The following is a 21171-nucleotide window of genomic DNA, read 5'->3' as shown; positions in this document are numbered from 1 at the left end:
TATTTCTTCCTTCTCATCTTTCCCGTATTTGTATTTTTTTAAAAGGAAAGTTTACCACTGTCTCAACAAAAATGCTGTGAAATTTAATTCAATCCTACTAAAAAAGGTTCTTGGAGATCAAGCTTAAACTAGTAGAGGACTTAAAGCTGCAGACATCACACACTGATTAAGTCAGGCAGGGACCAAGGAGGAAAAGATTTTTAAATTCTGCCATTACAAAACTGGTCTGATAAACTATCATTTTATAAAATAACATGTAAGTTACCTCATGTAAGGATTTTGCTTCCTGCAGATTTTCCACACTGACTTTAAAACCGTAAGTATTATTTAAAGACGGTCCTTCAATCTGAGAAGTGTCTTTCTTTGGAGCACCGAGGGCAGCAAACTGATTCTTATTGGGGGTAGAGAGGGGAAAGAAGAAAGGTATAGTGTAATATTGAAAAAACTACAGGTTGCTGAATTCAGATGCAGTATTCAATATATCAATGAAAATGTAAATAATACGCTACCAGTTACTAAAAATGGCTTTCACTATCTCCTAATGTAATTTTTCAACAGGGAAACAACAGCTGTATCTTTCTACCTTTTAGGAATAATTTTAATGAAACCTCATAGTAAAGCAATAGACAGTTTGAAAAACCCACAAAAATCCACACATACTGGCTTGCTTAGAAGCCTGAGGACAGAGGAACCAGAAAATCTCTATTCTCTCTTGAGCAACAATTCATCAAAACCCTCTGTTTCAGTCACCACTTTAAGGCACTGAATTAAAGGTACACTTAAGTACACACTTGAACTGAGTGAATATTGAGAACAAATGAAAAGACTATTGGGTCATTTTGATAACACACATTGCCCACCATTCCCTTTCCAATGTGGGGAACAGAAACACTATTTAGGGAAAACGTGAGCCTGATCATTTTATGCAATCCATTCCCTTTCTATTCTGTCAGTGTATCAGTGCCATTCACTGCCTATGTTGTTTTCAGAAAATGCTTAGAACGTTGTCTGAAAACTAATACACACAGAGACACATAAATATACACGTTTATGTGTATATGCATATATAGAAAAAGGAAAATAAAAATATAGAAGGTATATTAAAAAAAAAAAAAATCTATAAAAGGTATATATAAGGGAAATCCCAACAGAACTTAAAAAGGATGTAGCTAAAAGAGCAAAACCTTCTCCTTAGTGTCTCTTTAGTGTTTCATTAGCACCTCACTACCCTAAAGCATAGAACATATTTACAATATCCAGCTTCCCTCCCCACAAATTAAACTGATTTCTTCATCCTAGCTTTGAGTGTACACTGATTCTACAGCAATTTCACCCTACCACTTTAAATGTATTTTCAAGATCTTAACAGCAAAAGAAAAAAAAAACCTAACACAGGAGAAAGAGAATGGAAATGTGTATCTGTGGCATAATAAAAAAATATCTGTACATAAAATCTTGATTTACCTTCATTTGTGTGGTTAGAAGTACTCTGCGAAGACCATCAGTATTATTTCCCCTCTTGTGGCTCAGTTTCTGGGCTTTTGGTTCTGTAAACATATGTGAGTGCAAAACTGCTTAGCCTCATTTAATATTGCCTACACATTAAATAACATTTTAGAAACAACCAAAGACATTTAGTTAACATTATAAACAAACATTATATAAATATATATATATACACACACACAAATATTCTCTGTCCAATCCAAAGCACAACTATTTCAATTTGGTATCTATGGACACTTAGGAACATGTAGTACAAGGCCAGTAAGTTACCAAGCCTCATATGACTACCATCTTAACACTGCAATGTTATTCACACTCTATACTGAGACTATGTTTGAAAAAATGCAAGCAGTATAACAAAAAAGATTTCAAAATCCCCCAAATTAGATATATTTTAATTTAATTAACCAGCATTTCAGAGTTCAGATACTAGAGACCATCACAAAGCAAAAGGGTGTTCCGCTTCTAGACTTTTTTATAACACAGTAGTTACTTTAACAATAATGCAAAAGCCTTTTCCTTTCCAAAACTAGTTTCAAACTTATTTTTGTGGAGATGTAATTCTCTTCTCATTATGTTAAAAGAAATATAATGTCATATTCAGATTTTTTTTCTGTATCATTAGAATCATTCAATCGATTTACCTGTGGATAAAGGAGTAAACCCAAGAACTTCAGGTACTCTATCTTGATTTTTCCTCTGCAGAATGGGAGTACTATGTAGGCAAATGGATTCAGAATTTCCAGGATCTTCATTAACTGGAAATGGAGATGTGGCAAAGGATGTCCTAAAGTCCTCGTGGGTGGATGGAGAGTTTTGTGCACTTCCCACAGGTACTACATCATTTCCTTCCACAGACGACAAAATAATATCCTGACTTTTCCACTCTGTGTCTTCTAATTTGGACTGCTTGGGATCTGGAGATGCTACTTGCTGCCAAGGAGGAAGTACTGGAGAATCTGGTGAACTGTAACTGACATAATAATCTTCTTCCTCCTCCTCCTTATCATGTTCTAATGTTGAATTAATAAGTGTCTTGCTTTCAGATGGAGTTTTATTAGAGTCCATGTCATTTTTAGTATTTACAGAAGTTCCTATAGTGCTTATAGACTTATCACAGGTTTCCTTGGTTTGTGTTTTTGTATTTTCTGCCACAGCAGCAGCAGCATTCTTTGTAGGCAAAATAGGTCTTTCATGTTCCAGGCTTGATAAATTTAAATCTTTAGCTGCTTTTACTACTTCTACAGATTTCTCTTCAGACAATACTACAGAGCTGAAATTCACAGCTGCCTTTGCCAGCTCGGCAGGATGATTCTTAGGCAATTTCTTGAAATGTTCATACTCTTCTTTGGCATGAAGCCATATCTGAACTTGCTGTTGGCTTGGAGCACACTTGCATGGCATTATGACTATTTTTTTGTCTTCGCTAATTTTATGGCTATTACTTTCTCTTTTATTAACAGTAGAGTGACCATAACGAGGAGGAGACCCTGGTCTAGGACTTTCTGTCATTGCTGAAAATGCAGTCTTCCAGAGCCGTAAACCTTCTAATGAGAAGTCCCCCTCAAATTCAAGCAGGTCATTTGGAAGCCTCGTTTCCACTGTGAGAAGCCGTCCTCCAATCTCCCTGTGAAGAAAATAGTTTGAGTTATTGTTTTACTCTCAATTACACTGCAGTCAATTTAAAGCAAAACAGTCCTCAAGACGATATACAAGCAGAATCTTGCTAACTTGTTTTCTCACTATGCAATTCCTGTGGGCAGTGTCTTCCTTTTACAAACCAAGCAGACACATTCCCACTTACTACAGTAATATGAAGCAATAAAAAACCAAAGTGTCAAGAATGAAAAATGGGTATTTGCACAGGAAGTACAGTAATTTTCAACTTCAAATGTACGGGTATCAGATGGGATCCTTCATGCATCTGTGCCACATAACAGCATAAAATTGTTTACAGGAATAAATTAAATTTAGTATGATCACAAGCATATGTAGACAGAAAAGCATTTAACACAGTACCTTGGCTTTTCTGGAGCATCTGAAGGATTGCTGCAAAACGGTTCCTGATAAATTGTTTCTGCGAGATCATGATCCAGCAAAGTTGCCATGATTTCTTCGCGACTGGGAGGGGACATGAGAGGCTTAAGAATGTGAGCAGTCCGAGGTGTAAAACTTCCATTCTTTGACTGTGAGGGAGAACTGGTTGATCTTGGTGAACTATCTGGAGTTGGGGTTAATGCCTCATTGTTTCTCGAAACATGTAGTTCTAAATCCTCAGAAGCTGCATCTATAAGCTCACCATCAGGAGAAGATAATATTGATGCAAAAGAGGTACTAACTGAATCAAGTGGTTGACAGGGTTCAAAAGTGGTTTCTTTCCTAATGTGGCTTTGAATCCAGTCTGAGGTGGTTGGCTGAGGAAGGTTAAGAAATCTCTCTTTATTAACTGTATTTCTATTCAATTTGAATTTTTCATTTAAACAAACCTCAGTCTCTTGAGTACAACAGGTATCGATGGAACTAGACCTAGAAGTTGAAGGATGAACATTTTTCCTCCATTGGCTATGGCAGTGGTTCTCATTATTATCCAGTGAGGTTTTCTCAAAAAGCTCAGGGCTCAGGGAACCAGACCGTATCCATTTACTTGTGCTTGGAGAATGCTGCTTTTCTTCCTCAGATTTTTGGTCATTATGACACACAAAGTCATTTTCTGCTGTTTGTCCAGAACCAAGATCTTGAATTGCATCACTCAGGAATTTCTGGGGCAAATTTTGATCTGCTGGGACAAACTGGCTTGCAGAATAAAAACTGCAAAATCCAGTTTGCCCTATAGCATTAATATCAAAGTTGTAACTGTGGTCTGGAGACAAGCTGTCTTCAAGCGAGTAGCAGCTTTCAAAACCAGGGTCTGAAAAAAAAATGGGGCTGTCATCAGACACAGAGTGATCAATACGATTAGTGATCTGCTGGCTTAATGACTCCATTTTTGAAAGTTTTGCTGTTTTTTCTTTAGGTTTTGTGCTCCTGGGAGCACGAGATTTTCTTGGCGATGCGATTGACCGCGACCTTTTGATGGCCTTATTCTGTTCAAGAGGGCATGGTATACTCCTGCTCAGCTGTGTTTTAGCCGGTAATGGTTCCTGTGTAACATTAGCATTCTGAGCTTTCTGCTGTCTCTTCTGGAGCAACTCTTTCAAAACAGCTAGGCCAGACTGTCCTTCACTGAATGCTGATGGGGCCACTATAGTCCTGTTTTTATACTGGGTGATGGGTTTTGGTTGCATGGTTGTTTCTGACAGAGACCTTTGTTTTACTGTTTCAGGTTTAAAATGTGACATATCCAAAATAAATCCTCTCTGGTTTTGATCCCAATTTAACTGTTTCACTGGACTCTTCAAAGATGTTACAAAACAGTTCTTAGGCAACTGAAGTGTCCCAGGGCTTTCCTCAGATGACTTAAGAATAGAACAAGGATCAGAATGCTTGGATGTCTCTGGTAAGCAAAAAATCTGCTGTTGATTATTGTCTTTACAATGCAAATAGTTAGTGGCATGTAACTGATCTATCTTTGCTGCATCCAAAGAGTCACGAGTTTCATTTAATTTCCCAGCTGGTGGTAAATATCTGTTTTGCAAATTGTTTGTCTCTTCTGCTTTTGCAGAAGTCTTATCTTTAGAGATGCGTGCGTTCTGCATTACCTGAGTTGTGTGATTAGATGGATCAAATATGTTTTGAATGACAGCAGAATCCTTCATTCTAAATACAGCACTTTGAGTCCTGGGCCTTTGAGAGCTCATTTTTGGTACTTCCCTTCCAGATGCCACAGGAGTCGACGCGAAAGATGAATGAGGGTCTTCTCGTGGAGCAGGTGCACACTGTGCATCTACAGGCTTATCAATTTCCATCGAAGAATGAAAACAGCCTGATGAATTACCTTGTGCATCAGCTGCTGAGGAGAGCTGTGCTGATGGTAGATATCCTGCAGAATAGCCAGGAAGAGGACTATCTTTCCGGTTATGAAGTGGCTGCAAGTTGGCAGAGTTGTAAGAAATCTCAGGCAGATCTTGATGTTTCAGAACAAACTTCACTTCTGCAGTAGAGTTAGTATTTCCTTTTTCATGTTTAAATACAACGCGCTTTCTTGAGGATGCTTTTTCAACTGTTTTTTGTCTTTGTTTTCTCGGTTTCTTCTTTACATCATCTGCTGTTTTATCAGTCTGATTGATTTTTTTCTTTTTCTTAGTAGATACAGTGGGGCTAGCAAATTTCTTTTTACATTTCTTAACCTGAGTTTTTGCTCGACTATTCTTTCCTGCACTAGAATTAACAGTCTTGCTGTTGTACATATTGGAGCCCCTACTAAATAAAGCTTCTCTCTCCAGGTTGGTCAAAATTTCTTCTGCTTTTGGATCAGTGGGAGACCAGCAGCGAGGTGGAGATGTGTTTACTGGGCTTGTGCTTCTCTCAGAAAGAAAACCTAACTTAGACATAACATCACTATAGTTATAGTCACAGTCTTCAGCTTCAGCATTGTAGGATGGTGATGGAGGAGAAAGAATTGTATGAGTCCTTTTTCTGAAAGATAAAGTTCTTTTAATATTTTTACTACCTGTTTTTTGTGGCTTTCCAGCTTTTTTCTTGGTTGACTTATGTTTTGCTTTCCTTTTGTTACTTTTCTTTGGTGTTAGTGGATAAATAGGATATTTGGTTGCAGGAGAGTCAGGAACTTTTGGCCAGAAGTCCTTCAAAGGTGCAAGCTTTTTATATAAGTTCATCTTTTCCTCTGTGAGTACTACTCTTTCCTCACTAGAATCTACTTTCCCTAGTTTAACAAGCATATTTTTTCTCCCTCTAAATCTATTGATGATAATATATTTAATAATAACAGGTGGCAATTTTTTAGAAAGTTTTCTACGCTTTCGAGACTTCTGAGACCCATCCAAACTTTCAACACCTTCTATTGGTTGAGGTAGATTAATTTTTGAGTTGTGTGCGACAAAGCTTGATTCACTGTCTTCAGTCTCATAATTTACCTTCCGTTTCGTTCGGAGTGTATATTTATTCCCACATAATCCAAATGACTGCTCAGTTTCAAGAGATCCATCTGCAAACTGACAGTCAGTATAATTAGCAGTACTTGTAGGCATTTTGTTTTCAAAAGCTTCAAGAGGAACTTGAACAAAGTCACTAGGTAAAGCACTATCCTTATCAGGAATGTTACTACAAGCATTACCTTGTGTATAGCAGCTTTCCTTCACTGATACAACATCATTTACACTTAAAGGCTCCTGATGATTGATAAAATTATGTTTCTTTTTATTCAGCTTCAACCTGGACTGTTTGTTGCCTTGCTGTAATTTATATGTCACAGGAGCTAACTTCTGTGGTCGATTGAGACAATTAGAAAGAACAACACTAGGAAAGAACATATAATGTGCTGCTTGTTGACTGAGGCTTGGCTTTTCTGCCTTATGCTCCTGAAATTCTTCATACCTAATTTTAAGCTTATTAAGGCCACCTTCATCAGTGTTATTTTCAAGTGAATGTACCACAGTTCGACTGCCTCCTGAACAAGACACCAACTCACAATTTTCTGTAACTGTTGCTGGAAAAAAACTATTTATACTTGCACTGCTGGATTTTTCATTTACTTCAGAGGACATTTTACCTTTGGAATGGCTGGAGTGGCTCAAATCAGAAAAGTTAAATAAGTTTTTATTCAACATGCTGTCACCAATGTGGCGGCCCACATGCATAAAAGAGACATCCTTTTCAGCCTTTCTGATGCTAGTATACTTCCTACTAGGTATCTGTCTGTTCACTGATGAAATATCATCTTCATACTCGAAAATATTATTTTCACATGAAGGAACTGGGAGAGTATCTTTCTTGTTACTCTCTTTGTGAGAGTTTTCTGCATGGGTACTATTGCTGAATGGAGTTGGGTATTTTGCTGAGTAAGTGCTTTCTTTTGTAAGAGAATGGACTGAAAGTTCAGGTCTTGTTTCTGTGTTTGGTTGTGAGAGGTCTTCTACTAAATCTTCATTATTCAAAACATGGTTAGAAAGGGCACTTGTGTGTTTACACTGAAAAGTAATTTTAGCAGAAGATGGGGGTTCTAGCGTAGCAGCATCTTTGTGAAAGATTGAGGTCTTTACAGACATTTTGCTTGTTGCAATGACGGAGGAGTGAGTTCGAGAACTTTCATTATTCAAAGGATTGTCTGAAATGGAAGACAAGTAATTTTACTCTAGTTTTTCTGTACAAAAAAGTAACCTAAAGCATTAACCATTTTAATTACATTTCCCTGAAAGCCCTCCCACCCGAAGAAGAAAAAAACAACCCCTCTTCTAAATCACATGGCATTTATGATCATGACAACTATAGACCCTGAGTACATGATTTGCTTTATCAAAATCATGTTGTTGGCACATTTGTGTCTCAGCTGTTCTGTCAGTTACTCCTAAATGGTAGGCTTGCATACAATTGCCAAAGATTTCATGCTGCTTTTCTGAAAGAAGGCTTCTAAAATCACTTTCAGATAACTAAATACAGATTGATTTCTGGAAAACCTTGTATCCTGCTTTGTCCCTGAGAAGTATGCATACTCATTGGCTCTGAAAAACCAAAGAACTTTCTGTGATGACTTTCCCCACACAGAAAGCTAAAGTACTATCTTACAACATGGCAAGGGCTTTATATTAACTATCCTGTGCACTAAGCACAGGTAGTTTGCTGCACTTTTATGAAGCAGAGCAATCCACCACCTATTCAGGTGTTTATGCAAGGAGCTCACACCATTAAGTTATATAATGACTTCGTATCCATGTATTAACATTCCCACACAGATCTGCGACCAGTACCTGATGCGGTAACTGTCCTGTGCAGACTCATCACATGATACTGGGACAATTTCAGTCTCTTCTGATGATACTTTTACCATGTTTACTGCAGGATAAGTGTGCACAGGCAGGTGGTAAGTAACAACAACTGCTTTGCAGCAACTGTGTGCTTGCTCATAACCGCGATGAACACCAAATAATTTGAAGGTGTTTATTCCTGTGCTGAGGGTCAGTTACCACAGAGGTCCTGGCACACAGCAATTTGCTCATGTGTCCACATCTTTAGCTGAAATGAAGCGGGGATAGGAGTTATGAAACATGCTGTATGACCTGGAAGCACGCACTGCATGCTGTCATACTAGACACGGGATCCTTTGGGCTTTTACTGTAAGTCTCAACCAATTTGGGAATTATCTTAGATTCATGCTGCCTTCAGCTTACCAACATATTTGTTGCCAGGTGAGAAAAATAAAAGGAAGTCTCAATCTGTTTCTAATCACATTTTCTCATGCTTACACAGAGTCCCTGAGCTGTGAAACACAGCTGGGAGATGCTGACTAGGATTCTTTGAGGGTAGAATTCCACACAAAGAATGAGGATGATTAACTGAAAACCAAGAAAATAGGAGTTGGGTCAAGTACCAATGAATACTTGGAAGATACCTGACTATTCAGATACAAAAATTCCAAAAATACTTGTCCATCAGTCAGATATTGTGGACATAGATTCATGTATGGATAAGCATTTTCTAATTTAGAGGAACGGAGATTGAGATCTATTTTGAATTTACTGTATCTCCTATTAAAAGAAGTTGACGTAAAACTTCATAGTAATAAGCTTATCCTGACATTCTTCTTCTGCATGTGGTATTTCATATACTTAAAATATTCTAAAATTTAAACAATGATTTAAGATACAGTCTCATTAGACAGATGCATCTCTTTTTACATTAAATTACAAAGTATTGCAAATAAGTAAATTACAATTGTATATTGTGCAAAACCAAATGATATTACTAGTACGAAATCATCTATTAACCCTAAGATTATACTCGTAAAGGTAAAGGAAAAAGCAAACTTCAATGCTTTAAACAGCGAGCATAAAAGAATAGCTATGGTTGTCTATGTAATGAGATCATATAGCTCACTTTCTCTAATAAAGAATTGCTAATAGATATATTAAGATGTATGTATTTTATATACTATTAGATGATTATTGTTATTTTTGTCAAATAGCTTCAAAAGGCATAAACTAATACAGATATTTTGTAAAATATTACATTCCTGCTATCAAGAGCAAATGCAATGATAGGAAGTAAGGTATATGCATAAGCACAAGCAAAATTTTACATTAACCAGTCTGAACTATGGATTAAGAAAGAAGCTTCTGTACAAAGTGATGTTAACCAAAAATTCAAAATTTTAAAGGCAATTAAGTATGACTAACATGACATTTCTGAACAAAGAACAATGACTGTTGATTAGACCAAGAAGAAAAGCGAACCTAACACTGAGAAAACCTGGATACAGATATATATTTTTTCCCCAAGAGATCCATACATTTATCACTGTTCTGCTCAACAGCAATGGATTGTCTAATTGTAGATTGTCTCATGAAACCAATAATATTTATATATTTGCCTAACCTCAAAGTGTGCATTCTATTAACTAAGGTTATTTGATCAAAGACAGCAAGTTATAAAGAGATATCTCTACAGATTTATTTATTTTTTTATAGATTTTGAAAGGCAGTTTCTTCTGCATCAGCTTTGCCACCACATAGTTTTAACTCATGCAATCCCAAGATGTGAATGTGCAATCTGTTGAATGAAACATAGGCTCAACCGAAGGCTCACTATATTTAAGAATGCGTGGCAAACAGCTGCAAAGCAGAAACATTTAAATTTGCACAGTAATACATATACTATTTAAAATTAAATCCTAGCAGGATAAATGATCCTACAGAATCACTAATTTTAATACCATATTTGCATAACTAACAGAAAAATACCTCTTGCAACAAGGTAACTATCTTATCCATAAAAATAATTAAACAATGTCCTTTTTTTATCATTAATACAATAGGGATAGCAGATTCTTGTAATTCTAGAAGGCACTGAGATTAAAACATTTTTTACTAATAGGGATGATGTTAAGCGCCTGCTTCCGCAATCTGTTGAGAGCATTTCCTTCCAATTGAAACAAGAATTGAAAAAGATTAGCACTTTTGAGAATTAGCAAATTGATCTGAAAACAAACTACAACCCAGGTAATAATTTAATTTCCAAAGCTGTTTTTCTATTTACTTACCACCATTTTCATCTGCAGTCCCATCTAACTGAGGTATAGAGAGATTAGTTAGGAGCATACTGTTACCGCTCCACTCCATTTCTTCCTCTGAAGATGAATCCTCTTCTGTTGAACTTCGATGCACATTTTTGCCAGCTGACCTAGAGAAAACGAAGGAACTATTTAATGCACAATACTTCTCTTAGAAAATATCAACAGCCATAGGGAACCTTAAAATCAAAGGGTGCCATATGGTGTAATTTGAGGAAGCAAAGTGAAACAAAAAGTTGTTATAGCTCTAACTGAGAAACTCAAGATATTATTAAGTGTTACTATTTTAAGAGGCAACAGTGGTAGTCAACTACTTAACAACTACAGACAAACCCAGCAGGATTCACTAGCTTAAGAAGTTAGGAGAGAAGGCATTTAGATGCTTAATTTTATTTCAATTTTACTCGAATTTTATTTCATTCCTTGAAAGTGCTTGAAATTTGAAGACTAAACCAACTATGCAAAATTATTTCAGTTTAGCTCTTAGCAAACAGATGTTTACTTTTTTTTTTTTTAAGGAATCTTTGTTTTATTATTATAAGTATTATAAGAATTCTCTCTCTTGGCAGGCTTAACTAAAGCACAACCACCAAAACAATGTTTGTTTCCATCCTTCTTTCAACATTCTGAAGCTGCTATTGCTAATACTTCAGTGGCTTTTTCAAAGTTAACTGATCTACACTGCCATTTTTACAGTCATAAATCTGCTGAGGAAAAAAAATTTAAAAAAAATTTAAAAAAAAAGGAAATCTACAAAGAAAAGCTTGTACGAACTTTCCAGGTTTTCAAGTTTTTGAGGTGGTATGGCTTTATGGGGGAGGGGAGAAGAAAAATATAGAAAAAAACTCCAACACCAAACCCCCTGGTATATTATAACTCTAGAAGCACTTAGGAACTTGATTTCTTCTTCTTTAAAATGAAGTGTGAGATGGATGTAATTCTTCACAGAAATAAGCTATTTTATGGCTACAAGAGAAATCCAGATAAATATTAAGGAACTGAGGCTGGGGGGTGTGTGTTTTGTTTTTTTGTTTGTTTGTTAAGATGCAGCTTGATACATCAAAACATTATTGTGTAGTACCTTAGAAGGCATAAATACAAAGGTTTTGAAGTTACAGGAAGGAAAATCCACAATAATCTAAATACAGTCTACTTCTGAAGAACTCTGTATCTGTGGAGTTGGATGAGAGCATGAATTGTATGTATCATACCACCACAGACATCTGAATGTGCTCAACACAAAGCCAACTAAGACCAAACCATGTTTATTAGTTCAGGAACAATAGGCTCAAATATAGCTATTTGATTTCCAGACTAACTCAAGTCTAGAAGGAGCAGGACTTGGAAGAGACACCAACCAACAAGCACAGCTAGGTATGCAGTAGCCATGACCAAAGTGAGCTTAGTTCTCCCTTTCTATGTTCCCAAAACGTGGAAAAGTACAGTGCAAAGACATTCAGCTCTATATGCAAATGAATATCAAACTTGGGAGAGCAATCAATACTCTTGAGAGTAAGGGCTGCTATTCTGAGTGATCTCAATACACTTGGGAATGAGCTGACAGCAACCTCATGGACTTCAAAAAAAGACAAATCTGTAAGCCCCACAAATGGGATTAAACGAACCTATGCACTACTACAGGCAGGGAGAGAGCTGGCTAGAAAGTGGCTTTGCAGAAAAGGATGCAAAAGCCCTAGTGGACAACAACAATGCGAGTATGCAGTGTGCCTTTGCAGCAAAGAAGGCCAGTTGCATCTTGGGCTGTGACTGCCAGACTGTAGCCATTTTCAGTAGTTGTGAGGCTGCATGTGGAGTACTGTGCTCAGTTTTGGGCATCCCACTACAAGTTGGAACAAATCCAGCTAAGGTGAGCACCATGGTGACCAGGGGCTGGAGCACATGATATCTAAGGAGAGGCTAAGGGAAGAGGATTTATTGGCCTCAATAAAAAAAACTAAGAGGAGATCCTGTTGCACTTGTCAAGTATCCAATGAGGGGGTATAAAGAATATGGAACCCAATTCAGAGGTGTCCAGTGACATGATAAGGGCCGTGGGCACAGGGCTGCCTCGGGGAACATTATGTACAACGAAAACATTCTGCCTTATGAAGGTGTTCAAACACTGCAACGTTGCCCATGTGGACCATGCAGTCGCTGTCTTTGGATATACTCAAACCTTGATCAGACAAGACCCTGAGCAACCGATCTATCCAAAGCTGCTTTGACCAGGGCACTGGACTACAGAGCGTGTAGATATTTCTTCCAAACTGAGTAATGCTATAATCCTCTGCATGAAGCAAATCTTTGTCAACTTTAGTAAACCTATTCAGGCTGGAGATTTGGATTTCTCTACATTCAAGTCCATCAGTTTAGATTCTCAGAAAATTAGTGTAACAGCATTATACCCATACACGAACCAGTCCAGATCTTGATGGGCTTTTTTCTCTAGTTCAGCATAAATTAAACCCAAGCCATTTAATTCACTCGGTAGGGTGTTGTTGCTCCTCGTTATCTCAATATATTTTTTGATATAATGGAAGATTGGTGAATACCCAATAACAGAATAATGATAATATGGATACAGTAGGACGCATTAGGAAGCAGTACAGATAGAATGAGCCTGAGCAGAACAAGGCTGGATCCATCATCAGACTCAAACTAGTTCTTTATGCATAAGCAAAATCATGCAGGGGCAGAGATACCCAATGCTCTCTTCTGAAGTCGGTCCAAATTCTCCAGAGATCACATTGAAACAAAGCTCATAATTCCCTCTGAACACGAGCTGACTCCCTGTGGAGGCACCTGGTACATTCTCCCTAGTGCTTTCTGTCTGGGATTAAGATGTAGGCATATATGAGCAAGTTATTAATGAGCCAGCTCATAAGTCTGCTGAGTTTTTAAACAGGATTCTTTAATGCATAAAAGCAGTTAATTGCTTAAGGACCCTTCCTGACTCTCAAAGTCATGCCCATACGGAGCTCTGCCTGAGCTAATAAATTCTGCAAGATATAAGCTGGTTTTACATGGGCACTACCACTAAACTGAAGATTAACATTAAGTGTTTTAGATGGAAATTCCAACTTTTCAGACTACTGTGAAGGAAAAAACCCAAAGAAAATCAAAGGTCAGAAAGGAAAACTAGCTATAGAGATGAATTATCTCTAGAACTAGAAGACTAATAATCTATTATTAGTTTTGATTCTGTTACAACTTTTCTGTATGTCTTTAGGAAAGAAAAGATTAAATATTTCTATGCCTCTCTTGGTCTCTAAATCCTAGTGTAATTATGATTTTCAATGCAAAAAAAAAATAAAATCCATAAATATCAGAATGTTATATCTGTGAAATCTTTCAACCAGAATTATAAATACCAGAAGGTCTGCCCAAAGCAGGTGTGAGGAGAAACTGGATATAGCTTCTTTCAACGCCTGTCAGTGCAGGCTGTACAAAAAGGTCATTACAACCTGAGAAGGTGTTCCAAGAATCTTGGCCTTAAAAATATTCGAGCTGCTGACCTTTAGCAGTCCAGCAGACTGAGCAACATTCATGTTTTGATTTAAGCTTTGGGCATGGAAACAAACCGGTGTTCTTCTCAGGCCTCTGGGTCAGTCTTCATAAGAATTCTTGCTAAATACTCACCTCAGTAAAAGTTACAGGCACATGAGATGTACATTAACATTTATACTACATCCAAGGTGTGACCTTATAAGGAGGTTACAACTAAAGATTTTTGTATTTGGATTTGTAGAACAAACAAAAAAAATCTATTCGATTTTTCCTCAAACAGCAAACTAGAAGCTTAGGTCTAGCCAAACCTAAACACTTCATCTTTATTTCCATATAAAACTGACAATTCACAGCACCATCTGAACAACTGCATTCTATCCCAAGATCTGCATAGATTTTTCCAGTGCTGTCAGCAGAGCCATCTCTACAGCTCACTGGGCTCATAGCACACTTGAAAACAGGGTGGGAGGGAGGAAGAATCTGGCAGAAAAGAACATATTAAATAAGAAAATCACATATTATACCTTCTTTTTGGCCCAGGCTCTTCAATGCTACTGTCCCACCTTTGGGACATTAACAAGCTAAGTTCCATTTCTTCTTTCTCACACTGTGGCTCATTTTCTTCATCATCACTGTTCTGAGAATTTCGACAGTTTCCAAGAGACCGATGGTGAGAGAGTGTTTTGTGATGTCCCATCTGATATCCATCACTCTCCAATCCAGCCAAGAGATCAATCATGGCCTCATCAGCAGTGTTCACTGCAAAAAAACCCGAACAAACACATACAAGTAGAATCCGTATTTTGTTCCACTTGTAAATGACTAGTTATAGTCTACCAGTGAAAAACCAAAACCGAAAAACCAAAACCAAAATCCCTTCAGCATTTAAAAATCTGCTGGTTTGTTACTGCCTAAAGCAAGGCAGGCTACAAAATCAAAGCTCTCTCAATATTTTTTTGAGGTTTATGACTTGTTATCTTTTCTAGCTCTTTACCTAGAAACTTTACAAGCTCCTTTTTTTTTTTTTTAATATTTGCCCTCTTCTCCTGAAGAAGGCAAATACATTAACTGTAGTACATTTAGTGGAAGCACTTATCTCTCCTCTCTCTCTCCACCCTCCTATTACCTTCTCACATTCAGTAAAGCCTCACCCTTTCCTTTTATTTCAGCATGAGTGCCAGCTTCTGAAGCATCACTGCCTTCTCTTGCTCTCACCATTCCAACGGCTGCATCAACACTGTTTGGCACTTCTCTGTGTATCACTTGGAAAACTTGCAATCACTGCATCTCATGAAAGGTGGTGATTTTGATCAACTAGTTCTTCTTTCCATCTGTCCTTTACTATATTACTTAACTTCATCTCCCCTTTCTTCTTACTGTAACCTATTCTCTTCCTAGGTTCCTCTAAACACCCAAAGTTTACCTGATTTCAATCCTCCCTTAAATTTTATTTTTTAATTTCCTTTATTTGACCCAAGCTTAGACTGATTCACGCATTTGCCTTCTCATTCTTTATTTCTTAAACATCCTTCCAAGTCACAATTTTTTCCTCACTCTCCTCCTGCTTATCTTTCATCTTTACCTCATAACCAACTTATGATATCCAGTCTACCAGGCATCTTTGTTCTCTTTCCTTCTCCTCTGGCTGAAGGACTACAGTCTCTACTTTCCTTCCTCAGGATGTATCATACGATTTACAATGATCCTGAGAATCATATAAAATAGGTCTCAACATTGGTGAGGAAGGCATTTTCCATATTTTACAAAGGCTTCACAAGACACCATGCAACCATTTAGAATGGAAACCACTCCCTTTGCCAGAGTTCTGAATTAACCCCCTCTCAATCGTACTTTCTGTTCTTGGCTCCTTTGCCCTTTGTGAGGTCCATCATTAAATTCCAACCTTCACTTCCCATTAATATAAACCTTGTTGTGTACTTCACAGCAGCAGCAGCAGCGCACTTCACAGTGACACTGAAACTCTGCAAAGGCGTAGTAAAGACTAGTCTATGCTATGACAAAGCGTAAGAGACCCAGAGATGCAGCATGTTAACTCATGGTCCACACAAGACACCAGCAATTGGTAGCCCTGTGTTAAAAAGTGTGGGGGAGAACTCGTCATAAAATCTCCATTTGGTTACCTAACCACTGGAAAAAAAGAGAGCATTTCAACATTTCTATTCAGTTGAGCAAATCAAATGCATAGTTGTAAAATGCATCCTATGTATCATTTTAGCCACTTCTCAACCTCAGCACAACCTTCTTCCCACCCCCCCAAACCCAAAGATAAATCAATGCTCATGTTTCCCAGCTTCCATATAACTTCTTTACTTATAGTTCTCCTGCTAAATCATAATCCTTGCCTGTAAAATTTCCATAACCAAAATCTTGCCTACTTTCTGTAAAAGAAAACAGCACTGAAAAATACTCTTAATCTCACTCCACTCACTCCTCCTTTCTTTGCAAGAAAAGATTGTACATTGTTGTATATTCTATTACCCATAGACATACATTGTTGCCCATATTGTATCTTGTTGTCCGTGCGTATATTCATACCATGTATGTATCAAAAGCACTGGAGGCTATGGGTTTTAGATACTCCCCTGACCCTGCTTTGTATCAGCTGCAGTGCATATTAACATTATATCTTATGCTTACATAAGAACGTATATATAGAGAACGCAGAGATAGCACGAACCATGTGCTTTTCATCTCATCTACAGTATTTGAACTATTTCTACCTGAAGTAGCTTTCATGCAAGTTCCCTTGTTGTGTTATTTTATTGTCGTTTCCTCCCCATGCCATCCACATTTGTTTGCTATCATGGGGTTTCTCCCCCTCTTTAATGTTTTACTTCTTGTTTTTTTGCCTTCAACCATTCTTTTGTATCCATAAATTTTTGGAAATGCTCTTCTGCAACTTGCCTACCCATTCCCCAGTATCCCAGACAGCCGAGCTTCTAAAGGTAGCCCATGAGCATGTTCACTACCATAACTGTAAGAAAGAAGTGGTAACTGCAATAATATCATGGATAGACAGTAAATCTTATTTATTCTGACAGTTTCAGTCCTATAACCCTAGGAGCATAAGGAAGAGCAATACCCGTAAAAGACTGCATTGAGCTGACCTGGCAAGAGGACAAGCTTAGCAAACTAGTAATGAACAGTAGCCTCTACAAATACATTGTTCTGGTGACATTTTTAGAAAATATAAGGTGGGGTTTTTTTGGTGGTAGTGGTAGGCTGCATGTGTGCAAAGTCTCAGTTTGCTTGACAAACTCCCTGAGGTAAACTACTTTCTTTCATGACTGGTAACGTAACTGAATACAACAAAGACGGTGGAACAATAAAATACCCTGGAAGAAAAGACATTCCAGTCATACTCACTAAAAACTGGAGTCTGACTCAGCCTTTGAGACAAAGGCTGAAAGCTCTGACTGTTCTCCACAATGTTTAAAATTGATTCTTCATTAATAAGTGCTTCCTCTTCTTTGTCAGTGTGCATCCTATTGGATTCTTTAAAAGAAAAACAAAAAGGACAAAACTTCAAAGAGTCAGAGACTTCAATACATTATGAAAGCAAGTTACTTTAAAATGTATTTTACTATTCAAGTATCTTTCCGTTATTTGCTATGGCAATTTTAAAAAGGCTTACTCTAACAATGATGAAAATAAAAGCAAAAGTACTCCTCATTTTTCATAACTGACAATCCTCCTTGGCTTACTTCTGCTAATAGTATAAACAGCCAAAGCATAACAGAGATTTATGCCTAAACAATTAGGCTATTAAAAAGACTCACCTTTGTTCACCTTTTTATCTTTATGCACTTCTACCATATTAGCTGGAGTACACTGAAAGGCTTCAGGAGAAAGTACCTCAGAATGTAGTGTTAGCTCAGCAGAGAACTCCTCTGATCCATTACTGTAGTCCACTGATCCTGACAACGTTCTAGTTAATTGAAAACCAATTTTTAAATGCATATTTAAGGTTTGCATAGAATACTATACTTTTATGACAAATAGCTAAACACTTACACAGAGAAGTCATTTTGCTTGAGGATTTCTTTAAGCCTCTTCTGAAAAAATTTTTCACTCTCTGTTGCTGGCACAAATCCACGGTCTTTAAAATTTGAAAAATATTTGTTATTCAGTTTTACTTTGACCTCTCAACACAGAGAGCAGCTATAATTACTAATTCTATTAGGAAATGGCTCAAAAATGAAGCATCTGCTAATTTTCAGTGACAAATTTGAGGGCTGATTTTTCAAGTGTATTTAAACACTTTAAAATGCTTCACATACTCCCACTGATCTCATTTGCAACTGCAAGTTTCAACAGCATTTACAAATCATGTTGCAATTACACCAAGGTGAGCATCCAGGAAAAGAACAATCAGTGAAAAATTTTGAGAAGCCTGGTTTATGCAGTGTGAATAACATTACACAGAAACGCATTAAAAAAACCCCACAGTCAGAAAGCAGTCTGCCTTAGACAGGAACCTGCCTCTTTCCTCCTTGCAATCCTCTGGCTTACTTGTCAAATATCATTCATATTTTAAAAGAAACGTGGACCAGATTCTGCAGAGAACAGCTCTGTTCATTATGCAATTAATCTGCAGAGCACGGTCTTCCCTGTGCAATGAATTTTACATAAAAATACAGGGATTTGTCCATCCTTTAAGAATTTTCATTTAACATCACCTTAGCTGTAATTCCACAGAAATTCAAAGGAACTGCCCTTGTGCATAAAATACCATGGAAAGCTTCAGGATAAGAGATTTAATTTTGCCAGTATTTAAACATTTAAACGTTTTCCATCATAAAGCATACAATCTTAACTGTCATTATCATTCATTTTGCCTCGAACACTTTGCAGCTAGCTGAAGCATGATGTTTTTAGATAAGGTTATGTATCTTACTTTTAAAACTGGAATACACATAGTGGGCGATGAGTAAGCTTGGAAATGAAAAAACAGCATCTAGGAAGCCCTTAAACTTAATACACTGATTAAATTCTACCCATTTGCTTCTCAAAGTTTTTGACAAATAGCTGCATAATTTATTTTTTTTTTTTACCTTGTGACTCAGGTGACTTAATCTGAGAAGATTCACATTTTTGTCTCAGTCTCTGCTTTTCATCTTCCCATATAGCTTGCAAACCAGGGTTCCTGCCAATCTGGGCTGAAATACACAACAGTACATGAAGGGAAGTCTGTCCATGTGATGAAGCATTCTTCCCTCCAGATTAGATTCTGACACTCTTCATCTCTTTTGTCATTCTAAGCTGTTAGGTTTTTATTTGCAATTCTTGCCTTACTCTAGAATTCAGTATTATGTAAAAGTTAAGGTGTAGCTTTATTTGTTTTCTAGATCTTCTATTCATTAATCTAGATCTTCAGTTTTTGCTGGTCTTTTCGCCAAGTATGTATGTATATGCATGTACAGATAGATGTATGTTGCTATTTCAGTTACTCTCCTTACAGGTCTGAAGCCTTCTGTTTACGCACTAACAAAAATCTCTTTCTATTGCTCTGACAACAGGCTATTCCTGCAACCTGTTTTCTTTCTGAGTTAATTCAGTTTTTATTTTTAACTTTATAAATTTGTAGATCAACAATTCACCAATGCTGAAATCTGGATTGTGGCTTAACTAAGATGAGCCTTAAAAAAGGATGACAATGTAGTTCCTGTCCTAAAACATTTTACATGGAAAGTTAACACTTCACCTTCAACATCCAGTTGATTTAAAATGTCAGCAGCTACTGCATCCACCTCCAATTCACAGGTACTTTGTGGCTCAACACCTTTCAACATTAAAGAACTGTGGCAACATAAATATCACAGGTTAATTTTATCAATACATTGATTTTGAAACATGCATCATTACTGTTTTCTATCTGGGCTAACATCTAAAATATTTCAGGGGGAATGGGGATGAGTATCTGAATACAGAATTAGCAGTTCTCATCCTCATCTGCAAGTCCTTAAATTAACAGTCATATTCAAATCTAGTTAGATAAGAAATCTGTATGTTCAACTTAAAGACTTTTTCTTCTGTGAGAGAAGACAAAGAAGTAGTAAACAACTCTAAATACTACAGCAATTCTGATAAAGTTCTCCTCCTCAAATACAAGATGAAATGTCCAATAGAACTCTCAGCCAACAGGACCATCTATGATCTTGTGCCCAGAAAATATAGCAGCAAGAATCTTTCTCTCTTATTCACAACTCAGTGCAATGTAAAACAGTTAAACATTTCCAACTAGATAACTGAAGCAAAAACGTTTTTCCTTTTTTTTATTTTTATTTTTTTTGTTTAGTTAGGGGGCATAGGGGTAGCCTGGTGAATATAAACAGAGCATAGCATCCCAAACACAAGCAGAACTAAGGGTAACTGGCTTGGAGAGTCTTAAATACTAGAAACACGTTCAAGCTTCTTGTATAATGATCTGATCATCTTCCTGCTGTGCCTTTTCAGACCTGCTAAGGTCAGTGGCTTTCCACCTGTTGCTGTCATTGAACTAATATTAAGGAGTCCATGGAGGAAACTAAGAAAGAGAAACCTTCTCCCAGGTTTATGTGGAAGTTTGTTTATGCTTGGAAAATTTTTAGGGAACCACAGAAAATCCCCTGAAAATTCCCCATTGTTAAAATAATATTCTTCAGGACCCATTGTCAAGGTTAATTAACTGGTGACTTACAACATAGAACCATATTATCACAGAATAGTCAGGGTTGAAAAGGACCTTAAGATCATCTAGTTCCAACCCCCCTGCCATGGGCAGGGACACCTCGCACTAAACCATGTGGCCCAAGGCTCTGTCCAACCTGGCCTTGAACACTGCCAGGGATGGAGAATTCACAACTTCCTTGGGCAACCCATTCCGCTGCCTCACCACCCTCACGGTAAAGAACTTCACATCTACTTGTATTCCTACATTCCCTGACATACACAGAGCATCAAAAATCTCAGCATGG

General features: G+C 37.3%; 1 protein-coding gene across 2 annotated transcripts in view; it reads right to left on the bottom strand.

The window, feature by feature from the left end:
- Nucleotides 1-21171, bottom strand: part of REV3L (REV3 like, DNA directed polymerase zeta catalytic subunit) — a 139222-nt gene that overhangs the window by 55762 nt on the left and 62289 nt on the right. For both annotated transcript variants that reach the window (XM_030489459.1, XM_030489458.1), the window contains 11 exons: nt 19920-20014; nt 19270-19374; nt 18230-18314; nt 17995-18143; nt 17582-17710; nt 14719-14953; nt 10658-10797; nt 3526-7729; nt 2151-3133; nt 1465-1547; nt 266-391 (listed from right to left, as the gene is read on the bottom strand). In XM_030489459.1, the coding sequence (XP_030345319.1) occupies nt 266-391; nt 1465-1547; nt 2151-3133; nt 3526-7729; nt 10658-10797; nt 14719-14953; nt 17582-17710; nt 17995-18143; nt 18230-18314; nt 19270-19374; nt 19920-20014 (6334 nt within the window). The remainder of the gene's footprint in view (nt 1-265; nt 392-1464; nt 1548-2150; nt 3134-3525; nt 7730-10657; nt 10798-14718; nt 14954-17581; nt 17711-17994; nt 18144-18229; nt 18315-19269; nt 19375-19919; nt 20015-21171) is intronic.

Source organism: Strigops habroptila, chromosome 6, assembly GCF_004027225.2.
Source record: "Strigops habroptila isolate Jane chromosome 6, bStrHab1.2.pri, whole genome shotgun sequence".
Taxonomy (NCBI): domain Eukaryota; kingdom Metazoa; phylum Chordata; class Aves; order Psittaciformes; family Psittacidae; genus Strigops; species Strigops habroptila.
This window is presented reverse-complemented; position numbering and strand designations above follow the sequence as displayed.